At 36.5% G+C, this 23,287-nt stretch overlaps 1 protein-coding gene and 1 long non-coding RNA gene across 3 annotated transcripts in view; one reads left to right on the top strand and one right to left on the bottom strand.

The window, feature by feature from the left end:
• Positions 1-16,917, top strand: part of LOC132109605 (uncharacterized) — a 41,074-nt gene extending 24,157 nt beyond the window's left edge. The window contains exon 4 of the long non-coding RNA XR_009424530.1: positions 16,781-16,917. This is a non-coding gene — a long non-coding RNA (uncharacterized LOC132109605). The remainder of the gene's footprint in view (positions 1-16,780) is intronic.
• si:dkey-237h12.3 (teneurin-3) overlaps positions 1-23,287 on the bottom strand; it is a 114,299-nt gene that overhangs the window by 16,246 nt on the left and 74,766 nt on the right. Inside the window, exons 13-21 of one of the 2 annotated variants that reach the window (XM_059515822.1) lie at positions 19,486-19,671; positions 18,492-18,518; positions 18,089-18,106; positions 17,081-17,227; positions 16,752-16,959; positions 15,042-15,161; positions 8,072-8,333; positions 7,039-7,306; positions 6,094-6,237 (exon numbers count right to left, since the gene is read on the bottom strand). In XM_059515822.1, coding sequence (XP_059371805.1) covers positions 6,094-6,237; positions 7,039-7,306; positions 8,072-8,333; positions 15,042-15,161; positions 16,752-16,959; positions 17,081-17,227; positions 18,089-18,106; positions 18,492-18,518; positions 19,486-19,671 — 1,380 coding nt within the window. The remainder of the gene's footprint in view (positions 1-6,093; positions 6,238-7,038; positions 7,307-8,071; positions 8,334-15,041; positions 15,162-16,751; positions 16,960-17,080; positions 17,228-18,088; positions 18,107-18,491; positions 18,519-19,485; positions 19,672-23,287) is intronic. The other variant, XM_059515823.1, reaches the window with a different exon arrangement.

Genomic DNA, 23,287 nt, shown 5'->3' with positions numbered 1-23,287 from the left:
AAAAGAAAAAAACATTATGCATGAACTTGATTATTCAGACAAGCAGAGAAATGCTATTCTTATCTGACTTCACAAGCTCAAACGCTCTTGTAATCTTTAAGAGGGATGGAGAGAAAAAAAAAAGAGAAGACTTTTTTTTTCTGGCTGTAATGGAGAGGCCTGAGCATATAACTCAACTAAAGATGAAAGTTCCTACCCTGGACATCACTATGAAAAGGGGGCACTTAGCGCTGTGATCTTCCCGAACTTCCGTTAGAAACTCCATTAATGTGGACATTGAAGTAGCACTTTGATGAGGAAGCACCAAAAAGAATTAAGCTACTAAAGGCATCTGAGCGACCATAATGAACATTTTCATTAATATGGATGAATAGATTTCAACTTTTGAAATAAATTTGAGCACTTCTTGAGCAGTCAGTCTAGTTTAAAGCAGAATTTTATCCTTTTTTTTATGTTGCTCTTTGTTATTTTGGTGTAACATCATTTTCCTTTCAGTGCAATTTGAAATGGAAATTAGCAGAAGGATAAATATATTTCATCTGCAAAATACAAGCTATGCTATTGTTTGTGTCAATTCACTAAAAATGTTATTTTCTACATTTAAAATAATCTATTTAGTTATATTTTCTTAATTATTTTAGCACGTGAATCTATTATCTATAAATAAAAAAATAAAAAAACTTGTTCAGAGAAAAACTTATGCCACACAATAGCAGTTCTCCTGGCAAAACTATGATTGAATTTTTTAAGGATTATGTGTTGTTTGTGCTGTCAAATCAGAGAAAATCTGTCTCAAATGTGCAATATCAAAAAAAAAAGAATACGGTCCTCAGGCATTAAATGTACGAACCAGAGACATTTTGATCACCTGAGAGGTGATTGTCTACTCAGCTGTGTGCTCTATTTTCCAGTCCCTATAGATCTCAGCTTCTAAAACCTTTGATCGTTTCAATCATTTCAACACCACTTTCAGTCCAAGACTGAGCGAGGAGCTTGGGTCATTACAGATAAATATTTCAGTCCTGTGAAAATTTAACTTGTTTCTTTTTGGGGTTGGCTTCAAAGAGGAACTTCAAAGGGAAGTGCCATGCCCAGGGCCATAAATTATTCATACTGAGCAACATGTTAGACTTCCAACACTTGCTTTGGCCTATTAATCACATCAATAACACTGCACTGAACTACACTCCTATTGGCTGGCCACTACAACTCAAGTTCAGTAACTAGCTTCCTCAGTGGCTACACACCATCATCTCTGCTCTGTAATTGGTTTAGATTTCGAGTTTTATTAAAACTATAGGAGTCTGAAAATGTTAAGTTTAAAATGTTTTGTCAAGGCTCAAGGTTCAGCCCAGTTTAGAGTTATCTTTACTTTTATTTTTTATTATTTGTGCAAGACAAACCAAAGTGTCAGAAGCAGAGCAGAGAGACCTTTTTGCTTGTTTTCTATTGGAGGGTGGTCTACTCCACTCCGATCATGGAAAGCAGAAAATAGACTTGTTTTCTTTTTTTTTCTTGGTAGTTCTGACATTTTTTTTGCAGAGGAGTTTTAATTAGCATACATTCAGCATAGTGTGCTTTAGCTGTATAGCACCTACATTCATACTTTTATGTACTGTATATAATTCCTTAACATAGAGTGGTTTTAGGGCTGGACGATATATGACTATGTATAACAAAGGTATAAACTATCTCAGCAATCAGATCTAGCCATATTGTATTTATTTTGTGTAGAAGATATATCAGACAAATGAGTGAATGTAAATAAAGTCACAAAACTGAAGTAATGTCTGTTGTTTTCACTGAAAGATCGAGGTATGGCATTTTAATTAAACAATATGAGACTGAATAAAAAAATCAATAAAAAGAATTAAAAAAGTTGCATCTTCAGATACATCCCCTGTTAAAGCACCAGTTATTAAAACAGTCATACACATTCAAACAGAAATCTTTGGCTGTTGCATTGCATATTGCGCTGTTTTGAGCGTCCTGCCACGAGCATTGTTTTTAAAATGGTATGCCATGCTAAAAAAAAAATGTATTTGAAAAACATGTCAAAAGCATATAATTCAGTTCCACTCTATAGCTGGTTTTGAACAAAAGAAAGCTGAAGAAATGTGAACCTGAAAGCAGCCTAATAATACAGGCCAACTACATGATTTGCAAAATATGTAGATTTGTGCCTATCCTGAATGTACTCTGTCACTGAGGAGACAAATCAAGTGCACCCAGTGCCAAGTCTCATCGGGCATTCCTCTTTAGTGTGATGACTGTCACTTTAGCAGCAAGAGTGGTAAACTGTCATTGGCTGATATCAGCTGTTAATTCACAGAGAGCTTAAATGACCCCAAACCCTCTGCAATTCTGAACTGCATGCGAATCATGGGTAATGTCTTCCCATGTGCAGCTAAGCAGGGTGCATAGCAATTTGTTCCTGCTTAATTAGGCCCTGCCATTGATTAATTGATTGAGAGGAAGACTGGAATGAAGACACAGTCAGAGGGGAACTCGAGAACACCCGGACCAATAGAAGCTGATTTTCTTATTCAGAGGTCTACAATGTACCATTAAGTAAGATGAATTGGTCTGGGTGGCTGCTTTTAAGTGTGACTCAACACAGCCACTGACCTTGACAGCAAGACAAACCAATGACACTTCTCACTTACTCAAACTGTGCGATTGCTGCATTGCATTGCCCTAATCTTATTGTGCACTGCTCACACTACTCATGAACCACTGTTCAAATAATAGGAAGAAAATAATGAACTACTACATCTACAAAGATCTGACTGTAAGTCCTTTGGAAACCCTGTGCTACAAGAACAACATTAACAATATATTGATTGTAATAATCAATATCAGTGCCACAAAGGCATTGTGGGTGGTTGCCAGGACACATTGTTCTGTTTGGTTTCTTACTAACAATGCTCATTATCTTTAAGATACTTTGTTCCATAGATGTGATTCAGCTAATCTCCCTCAGTACAGGTCTATGCGATTAATTTTTCATCATCCTCAAGGAACAATAAAACTAGTTGCTGTCCTCAACAAGTCACATAATTTAAGATATCCATAGCACAAATTGTGTGCAAACACTGCAAGAACTTCTAATTACACTTAAAACAAGGCTGGGACAAACCCAACGATTGGGTTGTTTTCAACCAACTGTTGGGTTAGATGTTTAACCCAACTTTCTGGGTAGTAAATCAACCGTTGGGTCTAAATGCTGGGTTTGTCAATATTAACCCAGCATTTATTTTTGAGTGTACATGCATCATTACAAAATAATTACCTTTAAAGTGCATGTTTTTCATTAGTGTTTGCCATTACCATGCATGGAGGCTGTAAATTGTGGCCTGATTATCTTGTGACTTTATGGCTAGACCTTTAGGTGAAAAGCAGTTGATTTGTTTTGGCCACTCTCAGCTACATGTTAATGTCTATGAAGTACAACAAACTCTATAAATGGAAATTTCATTCAATGTCATCTACAGTAATGCAATGCTTATGCTTATTGATTATTCACTGAGCAAATATGCTGATCAAATAGCAATGGGATAAATAAAACTATGTTGTAAATGTCAAGCAAACAAGCTGAATATCAAATATTCTAGGTGTTCTGCAGCATTCATAAAGAGGTGTCAGACTAAGCAGTCTGCCATATCCGGAAAAAAAAAAAAAAAAAAAAAAAAAACACCAAAAAGGTTAAGGATTGACACCTATAGTGGGGTCCAAAAGTCTGAGACAACTTTTTTTCCCTAAAAATAAACTTTTAGAAAGGAACAAATAAAATAAGAAACAGGGAATTGTATTCTATAAAATAGAAACAGGGAAACATTTAAAATTGTTCTTCTTCACCAAACATATTTTTCCTGTTTAAAACTAGTTAAAACATGAAAATATTTTAAATGAAGTTGAGACTAAAAGAAGAATCACTAATTACATAAGCAACTTAGTAACACTGATCATGTGAACTCATTTATACTGATGGTTAATTATTCTTGCTTTGTTAAAAAGTACAATATGCTCTTTGGGTCATTCTCAAATCGTGCTGCATGATCAGGTTTTACACAAACTTGTGGAATTCACACTGCTTGTGTACTGCTCTCAAAACCTTTTCATTTAAACTCTTATGTTTTTATTTGGATTCAAAATAGAAGAATTTTTGTATTAGCTTTTTGGACAATATCATACATTTTGAAGATAAAGATTGTGATTAAATATGTAAAATTAACAAGAGTATGCTTGTGTTATAAGGAAAAGCTCAGCAGTGGGATGTAGCTTTTGCTCAAACACATACACTAATGCCCAGGCACCCAGTTTGCACAGCCACTGACTGCTGATCAGACCTGTAAGCCATAGATATGAGTCGCTCTGCATTATCAATCAGTGAGACAAATGGGACTGTCAAAGAGAAGATCTCCCTTTGGCAAATTGATTACATTTGTGACATGTTCTTCAGGACAAAATGTTTTCCCATCTCCATCACTTCCCATGCATCGCTTCTGATGTACAGAAACTCACTAAATGAAAAGATTGTAAAGGTGACATGCCCAAATGTGCAAAGCTTTCATCTAATAAAAACTCAGATTAAACAGGGTGAGCCAGATTTATGTGCTAAGCTCTTTTAAGCACTATTCTTCTCAAAGTAAACTTATAAGTCGATGCCTAAGTAGATTATGAGCGTTTAGACAAATAATGAGTAACCCCATGTAAAACTCATCTAACCACAAACAAGCTAACTGAGTTAAGAAGAACGGGTGATCATGTTATGGATTTATATATAACAGAGCTGAGGACAGATGCTCTATGCTTCAGTGCTTTCCATCAGAATATGCCGTTCCCAGGCTTTTTGTTCCATTGCTTTCAACTGTGTCTGTGAGGTTTTTGACAGATTTAGTTCACAAAAACAGCAAAAACAATGCAGTTAATCTTCAATTCAAAGTCTATGAACTTCAGCAGCTATCAAAAAATCTAAGCAGTATTAAAATCTCCTAATATTTACCATAACAGATAAAAATATGTCATGATATCATCTGCATGAATTGAGAATAATTATAAAAAGGCAAATCAGTTAAATGCACTATTAACTAATCAGTATTGAGTATGAAATGATAAAATTTGAACACCAAAGCATTTCAATAATAATGGTCTAATCTAAATATGATATAAGCTATCTCAGAAAATCTGCAATTGGTTTAATCCACTCTGGCGCTTGAGGTGTAAAATGAGAATTTAAGACTTATTGGCAGAAAGACTGCTTAAACTAGATAAACTGTGTAGAGGTGCAAAAATAAGGCTTGAGCAGACGGCCATGACCATTTGTTCGGCAGGTCATCGGATTAAAGGATGTGGAAATCCCAAGGCCAACTGGGCATTTAGCCAGCAATCAAAAAGAGGCTTAAAATCTTTGGTTCAGGCGTGGAACAATCAGATGTTGTCACACTAACTCTAGAGAAACAACCTGAGACAACTGCACCTGAAAAGTGTCAGTCTAATCTTGTTTTCATTTAGGGCATCGGGATGTGCTTGCACAGCCGACTTCTCCCAAAATGCGCCATTAAATACGACTGCTGGATCTTGTTCAAACTGTGCACACATCGTCATTTACCAAGAACAAAAAGATGCCATTATGTGTGTGAATATGGAGATTTAAGCAGAAGAATGAGCTCCCCTGTCACCCTGTTTCATTATGAAGACAAAGGAACGGGGAATGTCTGGTGGAATAATGCCACATTTCCATATTCAGGCTTGTGTTTTAATGGCACTTTTATTGAATTAAGCTATAAGTATGCATTCTGCGCCTGAAAACTGGATAAAGTTCATTCAGCCAAATCATGTCCCCCATAATGTTGCAGAGCACAGTTCTAACTTGGCACGCTATGTTAATGATTCCGATTTAATCTGTCATCACTGTGAGCGATTAGCCCTTTCAAACTCTGCTTTATTATGTGCAAATGAGGCAATGAACCGTATTTCATGTTAAGATGAATATTTATGACAATGAGTCCAGGTAGAGGCACTGACCCCTGAATTGGTGAGGGGACATTTCCCGTGAGGTGGTTCCGGTGGCGTTTAATAAGCGATTCCTACCGTTTGGCACATCCAAGATGTGATGCTTATCCAGGGTCCATCCGCCCATGCTGGAGGCCTCCAGCTCATATCCTTGCATCGTGGCTGTCCGCTTCTCCCATAGGATCACATTCAGACATGATTCATACTCAAAGCCCACGGACACTAAAGAATAGAGAAGGAAACAGGGCAAAAGGAATATATTATCCTTGAATGTATTTTCTACCTAATTTAATATAGGTTTCATGGTTAGACTACTCAATTGAAGCTAATATTTTAGGTATATATAATTGTGAAAAAAAAAAATTCTATAGGAGACTCACTTGTGTGTTGAATGTAATACCAGCAAAATATGTGGTATTGACAATTTACTTTTTATGCACATGGAAAACTGGTACAGTAACTATTTCAGAGCAGCTACGAGTCCAGTCGTAACAACATTTTCCAAATGGGCCTGTGACCTTCTGAAAGCTGTTTTTTTTTCAGTGCGCTTCATTTGCAGACTAATTATACATGCAAAGAGCAGTCAGCAATATATAGATGGACTAGAAAAATGCAGCTGCTTATACCTTTTATTTATTGCTAGAACACAGCCCAGTGTCAGTTTAGCAAAAGATGGTTAGGATAACGATTAAGCATGTGCTGCAAATTCAACAAAATGAGATTGGCTTTTGAACTGTGTATTTTCAGCAAGTTTTAAATCATACATTTTGTGCCGGCATTAGAACAAATCCATATTATCGTCCTGTATTCTAGTAGTTCAGAGAAAATTAAGTTCAACCTTCTGGTCTGTTTAATAATCAGTTTGACTTGTACTATCAGTTTAGGAAGATTCATCTCACCACTGAAATATCTGGGTGAAAAAAGATTAATTTGCTCCTGGGTTAAATCAGTTCAAGTTAATAATATATTCATACACAGAGGGCTTTATATAGATCTGTTTCCTCCCATTGTTCCACTACCTACCTACAGCCTCTGCGAGTCCATAGACTCTCTGGCTGTACGCATCTGTCTTGTCCCAGATAAAGCTGTAAGAGAGCCGGGGTGAAGCTGGGAACTGCTTCTGAAATATTCTGCCCTCCACAGCCACCATGAGGTGGACCCGAGCCAAGCCGAAGGGCACGCTGGACTGGGTCAAGATGACCTTCAGAACAGGTTTGTAGGCTGAAGCACGTGAACTCAAATAAATCAAGTCTAAATCACTCCCAGGAATAGCCGTCTGCTCGTGAAGAACCTGTGATTAAAAATGTGCATGAGAGAGGAAGTTAATTGCCTGTATTGTAAATTTCCTTGTGGCCTATTATCATTTTTATTAAAATTGTCAGATATTTCAAACAAAATGATCTGCTTCATAAATTCACACTATTAATGATTTGTTCTTGTACTTGAGAGTGTTTGGTGTCAGTAAGATTTATTTTAATTTTAGATCAAATAAAGACAGCCTTGGTGAGCATAAGAGACTTACTGACTCCAAAACTTTGAATGGTAGTGTATGGCAACCCTGATCCTGATCTCTTTTAAAGAGTTAAAAAAAAAAAAAACAAGAGTAAAAAAACATTCAGATTGAAGCTTTTTGAAGAGTTACAAGGACAAGCTATGAACATCTTCAGAATGACAGTTATAAAAAATAATGCATTCCCACAAAAAATATCTATTTTAATTCTGTCTGATCTCTGCTGACTTCCACTTATAGCCTTAAAAGTGATTTATGATACACGCATAAAATGTGAATTATTTCTGTCACAGGAACATGATAAGGTGCGCCACTGTCATCATTAATTCAGTAGCAATATCTGTGTGACAATCTTAAGAATATCTGGTTTTCCTGACCGTACAGTATGTTATGTAAGTAAAAATCACCTGGTTCTCTCATATTTTGTAGTGTCATTAAATCATACAGCTCAGATGAGCTTGAGGCACATAGACAAATTTATTTTGATTTTAAGGAAAAATGAACCGAGACTCATTTTACTCCCAGATGTGATGCAGTATGACTCACCTGTGTCTCAGGAATGATGGGGCTGGCCTCGGGGCTGGAGCGATAGAAGGTGGACAGTGGTGACGCTGTGATTCGGGGCGAGGGTCTGTCAAGGCCACTAAATTCACAGGTTGGCATATCTCTTTCCTCTTTCCTCATCACCAGTGTGTCCATCACATGGAAAACTCTCCATGACAACCAAACTGTGCGATACACAGCAGAGAATGGAGCACGCACGAATCGCAACGTCAATGCTGAGCCTCCATTCACCAATAAATCAAACCTGCAGGTGGATAAACAACAATCTTCAGAACAGTGCTCAAGCATGCTTGACAAATTTGTCTCTCCTGAGAAAGTACCATGGTGGTACCACGGTACAGTGATAGTAAGACATAAAAAACTATAATATTAATAATATTGTATTGCTACAGTACATGTACGAAAACATGGTATTCCCATGGTTCATGTCATTATCATTATTAACCATGGCAACACAAGACTGTACTTTTTTGTGAAACTGAAGACTGGAGTAATGGCTACTAAAATTCAGCTTTGTCATCGCAGACAAGAAAAAAAACATTTTAAATGACATTAACATATGCATTAACATTTAAATTGTAGTAATATTTCACAATATTACTGTTTTACAGTTTTGCTTGATCAGATACAGAATGTAGCCTTGGTGAGACTCATTTCAAAAACATTAAAACATCTCCAAACTGTTGAACAGTAGTGTATATTTATATAATATTTGACTATTTTTATAAAAGATACAGTTTGTGCCAGAATCTCGCATTGTTTGTGTGGGGGCAGAGGGCATATGAAGGCTAAGTGTGATTCATAATTTCCTGTTATCAAACTCATAAGTGCATGGGTCCTCTCTAAATTACATGGTTTGTTAGCCTCATTAAAGCGCTTAGTTACTGATGTCTTCCACGTTTCATATCCTAATCTAAAAAAGTATCTGATTCATAAATCCAATGAATTCAAATACTACCCGAATTCCGGAAAAGTTGGGACGTTTTTTAAATTTTAATAAAATGAAAACTAAAGGAATTTCAAATCACATGAGCCAATATTTTATTCACAATAGAACATAGATAATGTAGCAAATGTTTAAACTGAGAAATTTTACACTTTTATCCACTTAATTAGCTCATTTAAAATTTAATGCCTGCTACATGTCTCAAAAGAGTTTGCACGGGGGCAACAAATGGCTAAAAAAGCAAGCAGTTTTGAAAAGATTCAGCTGGGAGAACATCTAGTGATTAATTAAGTTAATTGATATCAGGTCTGTAACATGATTAGCTATAAAAGCTTTGTCTTAGAGAAGCAGAGTCTCTCAGAAGTTAATATGGGCAGAGGCTCTCCAATCTGTGAAAGACTGCGTAAAAAAATTGTGGAAAACTTTAAAAACAATGTTCCTCAACGTCAAATTGCAAAGGCTTTGCAAATCTCATCATCTACAGTGCATAACATCATCAAAAGATTCAGAGAAACTGGAGAAATCTCTGTGCGTAAGGGACAAGGCCGGAGACCTTTATTGGATGCCCGTGGTCTTCGGGCTCTCAGACGACACTGCATCACTCATCGGCATGATTGTGTCAATGACATTACTAAATGGGCCCAGGAATACTTTCAGAAACCACTGTCGGTAAACACAATCCGCCGTGCCATCAGCAGATGCCAACTAAAGCTCTATCATGCAAAAAGGAAGCCATATGTGAACATGGTCCAGAAGCGTCGTCGTGTCCTGTGGGCCAAGTCTCATTTAAAATGGACTATTTCAAAGTGGAATAGTGTTTTATGGTCAGACGAGTCCAAATTTGACATTCTTGTTGGAAATCACGAACGCCGTGTCCTCCGGGCTAAAGAGGAGGGAGACCTTCCAGCATGTTATCAGCGTTCAGTTCAAAAGCCAGCATCTCTGATGGTATGGGGGTGCATAAGTGCATACGGTATGGGCAGCTTGCATGTTTTGGAAGGCTCTGTGAATGCTGAAAGGTATATAAAGGTTTTAGAGCAACATATGCTTCCCTCCAAACAACGTCTATTTCAGGGAAGGCCTTGTTTATTTCAGCAGGACAATGCAAAACCACATACAGCAGCTATAACAACAGCATGGCTTCGTCGTAGAAGAGTCCGGGTGCTAACCTGGCCTGCCTGCAGTCCAGATCTTTCACCTATAGAGAACATTTGGCGCATCATTAAATGAAAAACATGTCAAAGACAACCACAAACTCTTCAGCAGCTGGAAATCTATATAAGGCAAGAATGGGACCAAATTCCAACAGCAAAACTCCAGCAACTCATAGCCTCAATGCCCAGATGTCTTCAAACTGTTTTGAAAAGAAAAGGAGATGCTACACCATGGTAAACATGCCCCGTCCCAACTATTTTGAGACCTGTAGCAGAAATCAAAATTGAAATGAGCTCATTTTGTGCATAAAATTGTAAACTTTCTCAGTTTAAACATTTGCTATGTTATCTATGTTCTATTGTGAATAAAATATTGGCTCATGTGATTTGAAAGTCTTTTAGTTTTCATTTTATTAAAATTTAAAAAACGTCCCAACTTTTCCGGAATTCGGGTTGTAACATGGCATACTTCACTGTCTTTTATCAGTAGTTCGCTGGCACGCTTAAGATGTTCTATTAGTTAATGAGAGTAGGGGTAGAGATGTGATGTAACTTTTTTCCCGTTTGGGGGATTTGGATGAGAGATCTGGAGGTAGCAGTTAGAGCAGGACCTATTTTAATTAGCATGCTATAGCGAGGAGGTAGGCGCAGATTTGGAAATGAAGGGGCGTCTCTTTGAAGTCGTGCTCTATATGAGCTGCTGACTCCCCTGCCCGGAAGGGGAGAGATGAACGGTGCAGTGACTTTACACACAAACATACACATCCTTGCAGTGCCACTGCCTTGAAACTGTCCCTCACTGCTCCTGTCCCTTCATGGCTGGGCCACTGTTCCAGACCATCAGCCTTTAAAGCTGTTTCTTTGCCTCGTGTTTCCCCTTGGACACGCTTGCTAACCAAGAGCAGACACCAGCACTGAACAAGCATGATTATCTGATGCCCATTCCCCTGTGTGAAGGTTTTTAGGAGGGATCTGGATATATCGGATAATCCCCAACATAAGCCTTCCTTCTTTAGAGATGAAGAGCCATCCCTTGAGTATTTTTTTCTTTCATTAAACTCTATTGAAGAGAAAATGATATTTTTAATGCATTACAGTCATGCCTCAGTTAAAGGAATACGGTCGCCACACATACACATGCAAACTCCCACACATGTGACCCTTGAGTCGATGACTCAGAATAACTGCTGATCTGAGTGAATCTTGATAATGATGGATAATGACTAAAGGGATTATTATAAAGGTACAAAAATATCAGATAGCCCCAGGATCAGCTCAGAACTGGATGTTAAACTCTGCAAACTGCTTTAATCTTGTATAACTACAGTTAAAATGGGGCTTGAACATTTTCACCTTTTTACTGTATGTATGTGGAGATCAGATTTTTGCACTGCACTCTTAAAAATAAAGGTGCTTCAAAAGGTTCTTTACAGCAATGCCATAGAACAGGGGTAGACAACGTCGGTCCTGGAGTGCCGATGTCCTGCAGAGTTTAGCTCCAACCCTGAAAAAAAACTCACTTGTTTGTAGCCTTAGTAATCCTGAAGACCTTGATTGGCTTGTTCAGATGTGTTTGATTAGGGTTAGAGCTAAACTCTGCAGGACAGCGGCACTCCAGGTTCGACGTTGCCTACCCCTGCCATAGAAGAACCATTTTCGAATCCACAAAAAAACAATTCAGTCAAAAGTCCTTTTCACCACAAAGAACATTTTGTGAAACAGAAAGGTTCTTCAGATGCTAAAGGTTCTTTATGGAACCATTTAGACAAAAAAGTTATTCTATGGCATCATGAAGCACATTTATTTTTAAGTTTGAGTTTGCTTAATTTAATTGGTCAAATTGTTAATAAATTAATACCCGATTAATGTAAATCATTATAACTGTTTTGCGTACCTATGCTTCATAATTAAAACAGTGTGTGTGTGTGTATATATATATATATATACAGTATATATATATATATATATATATATATATATATATATATATATATATATATAGTATATATATATATATATATATATATATATATATATATATATATATATATATATATATCTATATATATTTATATATATATATATATGAAAATGAACCTACCTCATCATAATTATGCTGATAACGGTATATAGCTGGATAACAGTTTTACTTTATTCCATTTCCTATACAGTAAAAAACCTGTATTTACTTTATTCTTAATCTTTATTGCCTGTACATAGTGGGGGGGAAATTACAAGAAAGTATTTCATGTTAAACAGGTTGTTTTTGAAAGTCTGTGCTTAAAATAAAAGCTTTTTATTTAAATGATTTTTATTGATGATTACAGTGTTAATATTTTAATTATAGGCCTATAATTCATTATATAATAGAGCTGCTGTTTTTTACTACCAAGACGCAGTTTTCTGAGCATGAGTTATTCCATAACGGACACAAACAATACTTTCCCTGAAGAACTGAAACGTAAACAAAGGAATTATCATCCATATTACAACGTTATTGCTTTGTTTTTACTAAACATGCTCTATGAGATGTCGTTCAGTGGACCCTTAACTTTCTAACTATACTGGGATTTACAGCTGTGGATGTGTTTATGACTCGCTATTACGAAGAATCTGGTATGTAATGCGTTTCCATTATTCATGTTTGGATGTATACTGCTTACACAAATTTAGCAGAAAGATTCTTTATAAGCTTTCCATTGAAAAACAGCAATCTGTTGTCGATGCTTGAGGGTTAGACCTTTATAATGATATATAGTTTGTCAAGATAAATTTTGTCTCATTTCATTTAATCTATTCATAAAAATTAACACGTGCAAACAAAGACAGTTCATTCTGGCGATACGTTTTTTCAGTTTAACGCAGTTAACCCAGGGGCTGGGCTAATGTTGGATACCCCACTCACAACTTTTGTTTCTATCTTATTTTTCTTCACATGAACCATTGTTTATTTAAAAGTAGAATGTCTTTATGACCACATCTAATCGGAGATGTTTCAGATGCATGCTCCAATCTTTCCTGAATGGCAGGCTCGAGTCAAACGAGCACAAAAACGGATCTGCGCCAGCATGTGTTGTAGCCTGTATCATTTCATATCAAATCGCGAAAGAAACTTTGAACATGCAGCATCGTATAGGTATGTGATCAGATAAGCCATGAAGTCACCAAAAAGGCAAATAAAGCTGCCTTAAAGGGGGGGTACGATGGTGTTTCGTGTATTCAGAGTTGTTCACAGTGTTAAAGAGATGGATTCTCATGCTAAACATGGCCAAAGTTTTTAAAAATTAATTAGAAGAATGACTGAGAATTTCTGTGCCGAAAATCTTACTTCCGGGTTTGTACAAGTTTCGGCTGTTTTTTTTTTTTGATTATGCATCTAATGACGAAGACGAGAACGGAAGTCCTTATATGAGCATTTCTCCCGGAAAAGCGCACCCACGCACACATATTGACCAGAGGAGAGCAAGACAGCGCACATCAACGCGCTTCAAAATCCTCGGCAACGATGCATAGGATTTGTTCGAGAATGCCTCCAAATAAGTGCATTTTTGGATGTGAGGGAAAGTGTACCATGTTCAGCTTCCCCAAGAACCCAGTGTTACATGAATAGTGGATGCAGTTTGTTTTTCCGGGGCAGCAACGGAGTGTATCAAGTGCGTTTGTGTGCTCTGGTCATTTGAGTGACAAATGTTTTATAAACAAGGCCCAGGTTGACACTGGATTTGCACATCGTTTGCTATTAAAACACGGAGCCATCCCTGTGATAACAGACTCCATTCATGGAAGTACAATTACATCAGATTTCTGTATTTTGTTGGAAATCAGCACATAAGTGAATATATGTTAATGGAAACAACACGAAACATCAGTAGTATAGCTCCGCTCACAGCACACCTCCAGGAGCTCGGCTTTTTCCAGAAAGAATCGGAAAGCTGTATTTTTCTTTTAGAAATATGATAAAACTAAAGACTTTTTGGATATATGAAGGATGCAGTACTACTCTATAGGTACTCAAGATTAACATGAGATTAGACTGTGTATGTTATGCACGCTTTAAACTGTACGTGTATGTTTTTGTTATACGAGTAACATTTAAGAACATGTCTCTGAAATGCAGTGGTTTTCCAAATTGATCTATTAATCAAAGATCATAAAAAAGAAGAAATTTTGTAGCTTTAAGAATTAATCTATATTTAATTTAGATTTTATAATTTGATAACTTTTTTACATTTTTTACTAAATATATTTATAACTAAATATGACATTTATTTCAATGGGTTTATGTGAAGATTGTTTTGAGTTCACTTAAATTCTAAGTTATTTTAAGTAGTCTAATAAATGTTAAAATTGATAGCTCTTGTAATGTTGAATGTCTAGTCAATGGTTAAATATTTGGAAGAACATTTCCAAGAGACATCAGTGGTATCATTATTGCAGTAGAAAAGTATTTTTTTAAACTTTAATGTTAGGTGGGATTAAAAAAAATATTAGAATTCTTATTAGTTAATTATACAAGTATAACGTGTAGATTTTTGTGTTATGCAAAAAACAATATATGCAAATGTGATCTGTAAATTGAACTTTCTGGTTCATAAAAGGATCATAAACGGACATTCATGGGTCAAATTGTAATGTGTTGCCTTTGAGTGACAGTATCACTGACATAGGGTTGAGAATTTGCCTATTTGTGTTGATTTGACTTGACTTGTGTGGGAAGCAGCGAGATGTAAATATGAATTTGCATAAAACTATGCAAAATGGTTTTTCACTGACTATCTTAAGGATAGGTATTAGCATAATTATGTGTTTATGAATGTGCTTGTCTGTGTAAGTAAAGAATATTTGTACGTACATGCCGTCCTGTCTGGTGATGGTATAACCCTGCTGGGGGTAATGCAGAAGAGACACATTCACCCCAATCAATGGAGTGCCGTCACTGGTCACCACCTGTCCTCTCACAACGGACACCAGGCTATTAAATAAACACACGTGAAAACAAAGGTAGATTAACCAGCTGTTCACAGCATTCAAATTCAAGGTCAGCAGGCTGTTAAAAAACAAGCAGCATTTACTTGGTATTTTATATATACAATTCATAGATTTTATATATAAAATGTCCATATCTACTATAAAATGTCTCAATCCATTGCACCTGACCTTCCTCTGCCATTCTGTTTTGAAAATCTTAAGAGACATAATTACAGCACAAATTATTTTACCAAGCACCATTTAGCGGCTGACCTGCAATCTCGCATCTTTACACTAATTGTGTGATAATTTCTCACTGTGCGAACAAAAGAAACCTCAGGGCAGATGGGCGGGATAAGAAGTTTCCTCATCAAGGCATAATCAAAAGCATAATCAGCCAAGTATTAAGAGATTCTTCTTCAAGTATGAAGTTTTTCTTGACTGCTCCTTTTCTATGGCAGTGAAGACGAGCAGCAATGTTCACATTGTTAACTTTTTCCAAAAACACCAAAGGGCAAAGAACATATTCACTCAAGTTTCCAAATTGAAGAGGTGCAAAGGTGAGGCGCTCAATTTTTTCACTGGAAAAAGTAATCATTTCCTAAAGTACATGGTACGTTAGCTTATGGTACAAATCATACCAATGGTGGATAGCTTTTCCATCTGCAAAATGAAAGCAGCAGAAATTAGATAGGACAACAAAAAGGGAAACTGAAGTTCTGAATTCCTATCAAAAAGAAAAACCCTATTGTTTATTCTGTATGAGAGTGTCTAGGTCTATTTTCCCATGCTGTTAGATCTACGACCGCAAAATGTTACAAACACTTTAAGATTGTGGGAAATTTTGTGCAACACATCCAACGGCATCACAATTACATGAATAGCCAGAAGGACTTTCTATGCATATACATTTAAAATATGTTATGCCACTGATAAATAAAACATAAAATAGAGGTGTTATCGGGATATTAAGCCATGTGTCTCAGTGAGATATATATATATATATATATATATATATATCACTGAGACACAAGTCGCTGGGTAGCCAAAAAAACATTGTATGGTTAAAATTATTGATTTTTCATTTATGCCAAAAATCATTAGGATGTTAAGTAAAGATCATGTTCCATGAAGACATTTTTAAAATTCCTAATGTAAATTTATCAAAACGTAATTTTTGATTAGTGATATGCATTGCTAATAATTCATTTGGACAAATTCAAAGGTGATTTTCTCAGTATTTACATTTTTTAGCACCCTCAGATTCCAGGTATTCAAATAGATGTAATAAAATACAGTTTCTAAGCTAGATTGTAAGTATTAAAGGGATAGTCCACTCACAAATGGCAATTCTGAGATCATTTACTCAAACCTCTTTAGGAACACAAAAGAAGATATTTTGAAAATACATGATTTTTCCTACAGTAAAAGTCCAACGAGAAAAAAATACATTTTCTTTTGTGGTAAAAAAATTCATTTTTGGGTGAAGTATCCCTTCAAGCAACATTTTTTAGTTCACTGTAGAATAGGTCCCAATACTCCTACTGAATCCAAATCTAGTTGGCTGTTCTTCAGCAGTTGAAGATCTCCTAACCTGCTGTTGAATGTGTTTTCCCCTGGCAGGTTATGTGTGCCCCCCGGAGCTACCAGAAAGCTGACGCGCTGATTGAAGCTCTGAGTGTCTGGTGAAGGTGAGCTGAGGTGTTGCATTGTGCTGGGATCTGGAGCCCCGTGGCAATACGTCTGACCCTGACAGGTGCTATGAATGCAGCAGTCTGGGTCCATACAGTCCACCAAACCATCTAAAAGAACAGCAAAGGACTTTAGACTACATATTAAGTGATTTTAAAGTTATGTAGACATTTTTAGTACAGAAGTGGGAGCACTAATTGTTTAGCCCCCAACTTCTCGTTATTTTCTCACCTCCCTCGTTGTCCTTGCCATCAGAGCAAAGGGTTTCCATGGCAACATCGCACCCCACCCCTCTCCATCCCGACTGGCATAGGCAGTGCCATCCGTTCTGGTCCAAAATGCACCTGCCATTGTTGTTACACAGCCCTGGACAGCTATCTACCGGAACAAATTCATCAGTTATACATACAGATCAATCAGCAGCCTACGATGTGTCAAAGGGGTGAAGAACTCACCATAAAGAACTGCATAAACATACAGGGGAAAACACGGTGAAAGTGTTTTAGTCATTCAAACGTTTGGAACTTGACATTTTCAAGACATCGGACAGTACTCAGGGACAGCTGTAATTTCACATGAAACAGCTGGACAAAATATGTGCTGCTTTCGTATTGTAGAAAATGAAAAAGGATGTTTATTACTTGTTATTATTTTCTGTTCTCCATTTCTAGGAGACTAGATTAATAAATTCAGCTAAATACCAGCTAGGCAAAATGATATGCAAAAACAAAATACATCAAATATTTTTTATCTGAGGAGCTTATAAAGTTGAAAGAACGTTCTTATGAAAAATACTATGAAATTACACATCTAGCATCTAGTGTCCATGTGAATTAACAGCATGCTGAGCTGAACAGCACAAGTGGAGAGATAGTTTATCAGACAGTATACTGAAGTGCTCCATCATATCCTTTGTCACAGAAATGCGTGAAGTCAAAGGAAATTACATAGGAAATGCTAAATTAAGGAGCTTAGCAGCTGCTAAATATTACATTAATAGACAGTGAGATGTACAACAATGGGGATTTGGGTAATGCGAATGTGTATATGTGCATGGACTGACTGATGAATTTGTGTGTGTCTTTGTATGCCTACAGTTACACTATATAAAACAGGAAACCTGAAACCGAACACATGTGGGGACACATTAATACACGGTACATAGACATAATGAAAGTCATGCTTGAGAGACAGAGGGGTCAGAGCCACATGCTCTCTTCAGGGCAGCATGACCTTTACCTCTATATCCTATCCAGTCTGCTATCATGAAGGGAAAAGAATTAAACATGGGGTGTTATACTGCGGTATGCAGTGATTTAGTGTCATTTCTACAGACAGCCCAGGCAGGCTATGCTGGTTACACACACCTAATATGCTGCGGCTTACCCTCTTCCCAGTAAATATGACATTTCATGATATTTGCTTTGTACTGTTGAAGAGCTCGATTAGAGGAAGACTTGAATGCTTTTGAAATTAACTTTTTTTTATGAAGCAAGGTCTACATATGTGAATCTGTTTTTCGTTTTCATAAATGTTTGCATTCAAAGAAAATATGATTAAGGAGGAATTTAATAAAAATGACATTTTTCGTCCAGACTTCACACAGAAAGCAGAACGTGGTTGATGAAATAAAGCACTGTACCTTTTATTTTGCTGTCCAAAAAGTGAGCTGCAGTGATAAAATGAATGAAAGGGAAAGAATGAAAAAAGTCATTCAGATGCAAAATATATATTTTTGTGCAATGCAAACTATGCTATAAATGTACCTATTCAGCCAACAAACAACTGTAATCTCTCATAAGTAGTATTTGAACATGTTGATGTGCTGACAATGTTTTTGATTTTCAAATTACTCTCAAGAACTGCATGAATGATTTGTCATTTTCAATACGCAGGGCTACTGCACTCCAAACAATACATTTCCATGACCTTATCAGTCATTTTTGATTACTGGATAAGGATGCCTTCAAAATCAAATGAATTTTTCAGATTGTGAACCAGTTGTTCAAAAATATCTGACTGAAAATATTTATTTGTTCACAAAATGGACTTGTGAGCTTTTGTTCTACACAATTTGTAACCAAGAGCAACATTTAGCTTATGAAATATTTTAGTGAAAAAAAATCCTACTACTATCCAAATGTTTGAGATGGGCAAGATTTTTTTTTTTTTTTTGAAAAAAGCCTCACTAAGACTGCATTTATTGGATCAAAAATACAATAAAAAAGTAATCTGAGTAATTTAATGTGTTATTTTACAATTGAATTTATTTATATGATTGCAAAGCTATATTTTCAGTGTTCAGTGTTGCATGATCATTCAGAAATCATTCTAATATATTGATTTGCTAATCAAGAAACCGTAATATGGTAACACATTTAACACATTATTGCTGAATAAAAATAATTTAATTTAAAAGAAAGAAAAAAAAAATCTTACTGGCCCAAAATTTTTAAACCTGTATATTCAATATAGAAATCTGGACTTTTCCATTTTATTTATTTCATTACTTTTTACTGACCTGTAAAACACAATTTTATTTGTGACATTTCTACGTTTTTAGTGTGGGAACACTGAATAGGATACTTTATCAAGCTGATAAACAAAATACAAGGTTCACTACAGGGTGAACTCACCGATATTGCAGTTTTCTCCCGTCCAACCTTGGTGACACTCACAATTCCCCTTTCGACACACGCCGTGCTCCCCACAGTGTGCCTGACACTCCTCCTGTTCACACCCTGCCCCCGACCAGCCGTCCGCACACCGACACACACCTCCAACACACACTCCGTGAGGAGTGCAAGCCGTTGCACACATTTCTGAAACATACAGCATTGTGTTTGAGTCATGAAATACAAGCATGCAAGAATACAGGTCACAAAAAATCCAGTTTTTAAAACCAACTATACAAATTAAGCATATTTTTTATAAAGTCACATAGCTTGCATTAATGTATTATTGTATGCCATTAAAATAACCATAATGGATATGCAGTGTCAGATACTGGTACATTCAATTCAAATTTTACTGTGGGGCAGAAAATTTATCATTTATTAGAATTTTAGCTTCTTAAAAGGATAGTTCATCCAAAAATGAAAATTCTGTCATCGTTTAACCCTTAACCTGTATCGGTTTCTTTTTTCTGATGAACATGTAAGAAAATATTTTGAAGAGCGTTGGTAACTCAACAATTGCCGGTAGCCATTGACATTGTATTTTCCCCATACTATGGAAGTCAATGATCATTGGCATCTGTGTGTTTGTCAGAAATTTATAAACATTTTTATTACTAAAAAAAATTATTTTATGTTTGGAACAAAGTAAGGGTAAGTAATGACAAAATATTCCGGGTGAACTATCCCTTTAACCTGAGCTTTAGTTGAATTTAACTTAATTTATCCTTGTTTAACACACATTTATTTATTAATTTTCCACCAAAATTAATTTGTGATCAATAATTTGGGGACCCATGCAGTACTTTTGCAGATCCCCTGTTGAAGAACCCTGATCTACATGTTGTCTCATCTGCTTTGGCAAAACAAATAAGAAATTTCATCTTCTTTACAACAGCACCATGCTGAATTATAACTGCTATGACTGAATGCATCTTTGGCACTCTTAATTCTCACTGCTGGATTGTATTTGAATGTTGGGGAACAAAATTGGCAGTAATCCTTTGATAGTTTTGTGCTATAGCCAATGCACAATGGCTCTGAACTTGTCATCCTGCAAGCTGTGACTGCTAACATTTCTGGAGCTCTCCAGAGCATCCATCAACAAATACATTCACACAGGCATACATTCACACAAGACAGTCTAATTCACATTTTCAAGGACAAATGTCTCTTTTACAGAACACTGCGTTGTGTTTTTGTGTTTACTGTAACATTTAGTTTAGTGCCTTTAGAAATAAAATCCACAATTTTATATATATATATATATATATATATATATATATATATATATATATATAATAGAATTCTCTCTATTTTATCTAGAAGAAAATGTAGCAATGTAGCGTGAAGTTTTTTTTTTTTTTTTATATATAATTAGAATTTCAAAATATGGCTACATGCCAAAGCCAGTTTTCGGGGGTATATTTAATAGATAATTACTTCCATAAAGCATAACTGTATTCTGCAAGTGTCAGCAAACATTGCGCACTGCTATTCTAGGGAGACATCTCAAATTAGAAAGACTTGGGTCCATAGATGGTGCTATAGCAACTTCATTACTCAGTTTATATTATACATTCAATTTACCATCACCTTAAAATTTCCCAGTGGGCTGTAAACTATTAATCTAAATGAATTAATATGCACACTGTAGAATTACATCTGCATGTCTGTTTCCAGTCCAACAACGATCTGCATGTATTAAAACAATGTACAGGTCAAGACAAGATCGTAAGATTACATCTGTATGCGTCAGAGAGCACAAGGCATTTACATTTTCTGTATGTATTTTCTGCAACAAAAAAAAAATTGCATATAAATCAGGCATTGTCAGCATTGGGCTAGAGATTCAGATATAAAAGAATTCAGGCCAGAGATTCGGTTTTCAGACGTGGTGCAACCAGACAGCAATGAGTAGGACCTTAGAAATGTGTCTGATGACAGATAATGAGAGAAGCTTAGCCTTGGAATGCCCCATCCACCTTCATTTCAACTAATCATTATGTTCTAATGTCGATACAGTAAAGTGAAGTAAAATACAGGCAATAGCTTGAAATCTCAAGTTTTTCTTCACCTCAAATGTGTTAACATTTTTAGTATGCATGTTAACTTAATTCAGATATTGTCTGTCTTGAATTAAAGACCCAGCTATTGAAAGAGAATTCAAGGCTGAAACCGGGCAACACTGTGCATCTAAACACACCTGATGCTAGATAACGAGGTCAACTTATGGCACTTTTCCACTGGATGGTACGGCACGGTACCTTTCACTTTTGGGGGGTTTCCCACTGGGTACAGTACCTCAGTTACCAAAAAGTGATGTGTAAACTCTGCTGATCACTGATTGGCTACACAAACACAACAGAACCGCTAGATTAAAATCAGCACAACCAGCGAAGGATCGAAGCATTTAAATGGACCTTTAAGTTGGTTTGCCAACTGCCAATAAAATTAAAAGAAGGAACGAATGCAACTGTTTTGAACATGCTCACCTTTTTTAACAAAAAAAAAAAAACGTTTTGTTGTCTGCTGAGGAAGTACAGACATTCCTCTCATTGATAGCAGAAGAGTGGATTCAGCAAGAACCTGATGGGGCGATGCAGAATTAAAAAGTTTTTAAGGAGTCGTGGCAGTAGAGGCAGCGCATCTATAATGATATGTGAATAATCCTGCACACTCTAAAGTGGTACTAAGCTGCAGTGGAAACGCAAACTCTTGGTGAGTTGTGCCGAGCCGAGTCGAACCACACAGTGGAAATTCGCCATTAGACCTGGCTTGCCCCTATCCACCTTCATTTCAACAAATCATTATGTCCTATGATCACCTCAATGACTCCTAAAAACCCACCGAATAACAGCGTTACGGGCAATCTTTATTTTATAAGGCCATGCTGGACCCAATTTATCAACGCAGAGAAATTACACCGGTTCTCCACAAAGTTCTCCACTGTTGCCCAAGGCAACCTCTCAGGTAAGTGCGGAACTGGTCTTCCATTAAGCCATTTCTTTGTCAAGCAACTTTCAGACTGGGAAGAAAGTCCACCTGACAAATAAATAACCCATAAAACCCAAAATTGAGTGTAATGTAGGTAAAGTCTCTTTGATGTTTGTACAGGGGAGCCCTTTTGCTGTCCCACTTATTTTTTTTTTTTTTTTTTTCAATAGAAAGACCTTGGAGGGTCTGATGAGGTCGTGCTGGCTCTCTGGAATATTAAATTGCTCTAAAAAGGTTAAGGGCTGGTTGATTCATTCAATCTTTTTTTTTTTTTTTTACGGCCTTCTTTTTCCACACCAGTCAATCTAATCAATTTTTCATTAGCGGCAAGGTGTTTATCTGTTTTTAGCACTTCCAGGTTCCAGTGGGAGGCGGGTCGATCCACGCCACACACCCGTTAATTAAAGTTTATTTAATTGAGGTGGAACAGTGGAGGTAATGAAGAGACAAAACCCCAACTGTGCAAGCAAGTGGACTCCCATTGCTCCCATGACCAGAGCTGCAGCTAGAAGCAGCCTGACGTTAAGCTCACGAAAACTCAGATGACAGTAATGTAACAAAGCACATAAAATTTTATCTGGGGTGATATCTCTTTTACTATAACACTTTTTGATAACTGCAGCAGCACATTTATTCAAAAATTCCCAAAACCACAGGCACTTACGATGGCATAATTCCCACAACATTCTCTGACGAAACAGCCTGACAGCTACATTTCTCTTTCTTTTCACCAATTATTTCAGGCATCACAAATCGAAATTAAGCA

Source organism: Carassius carassius, chromosome 29 (genome assembly GCF_963082965.1).
Source record: "Carassius carassius chromosome 29, fCarCar2.1, whole genome shotgun sequence".
Classification (NCBI taxonomy): domain Eukaryota; kingdom Metazoa; phylum Chordata; class Actinopteri; order Cypriniformes; family Cyprinidae; genus Carassius; species Carassius carassius.
The sequence above is the reverse complement of the archived record's forward strand: the minus strand, read 5'-3'. Positions and strand labels throughout refer to the sequence as shown.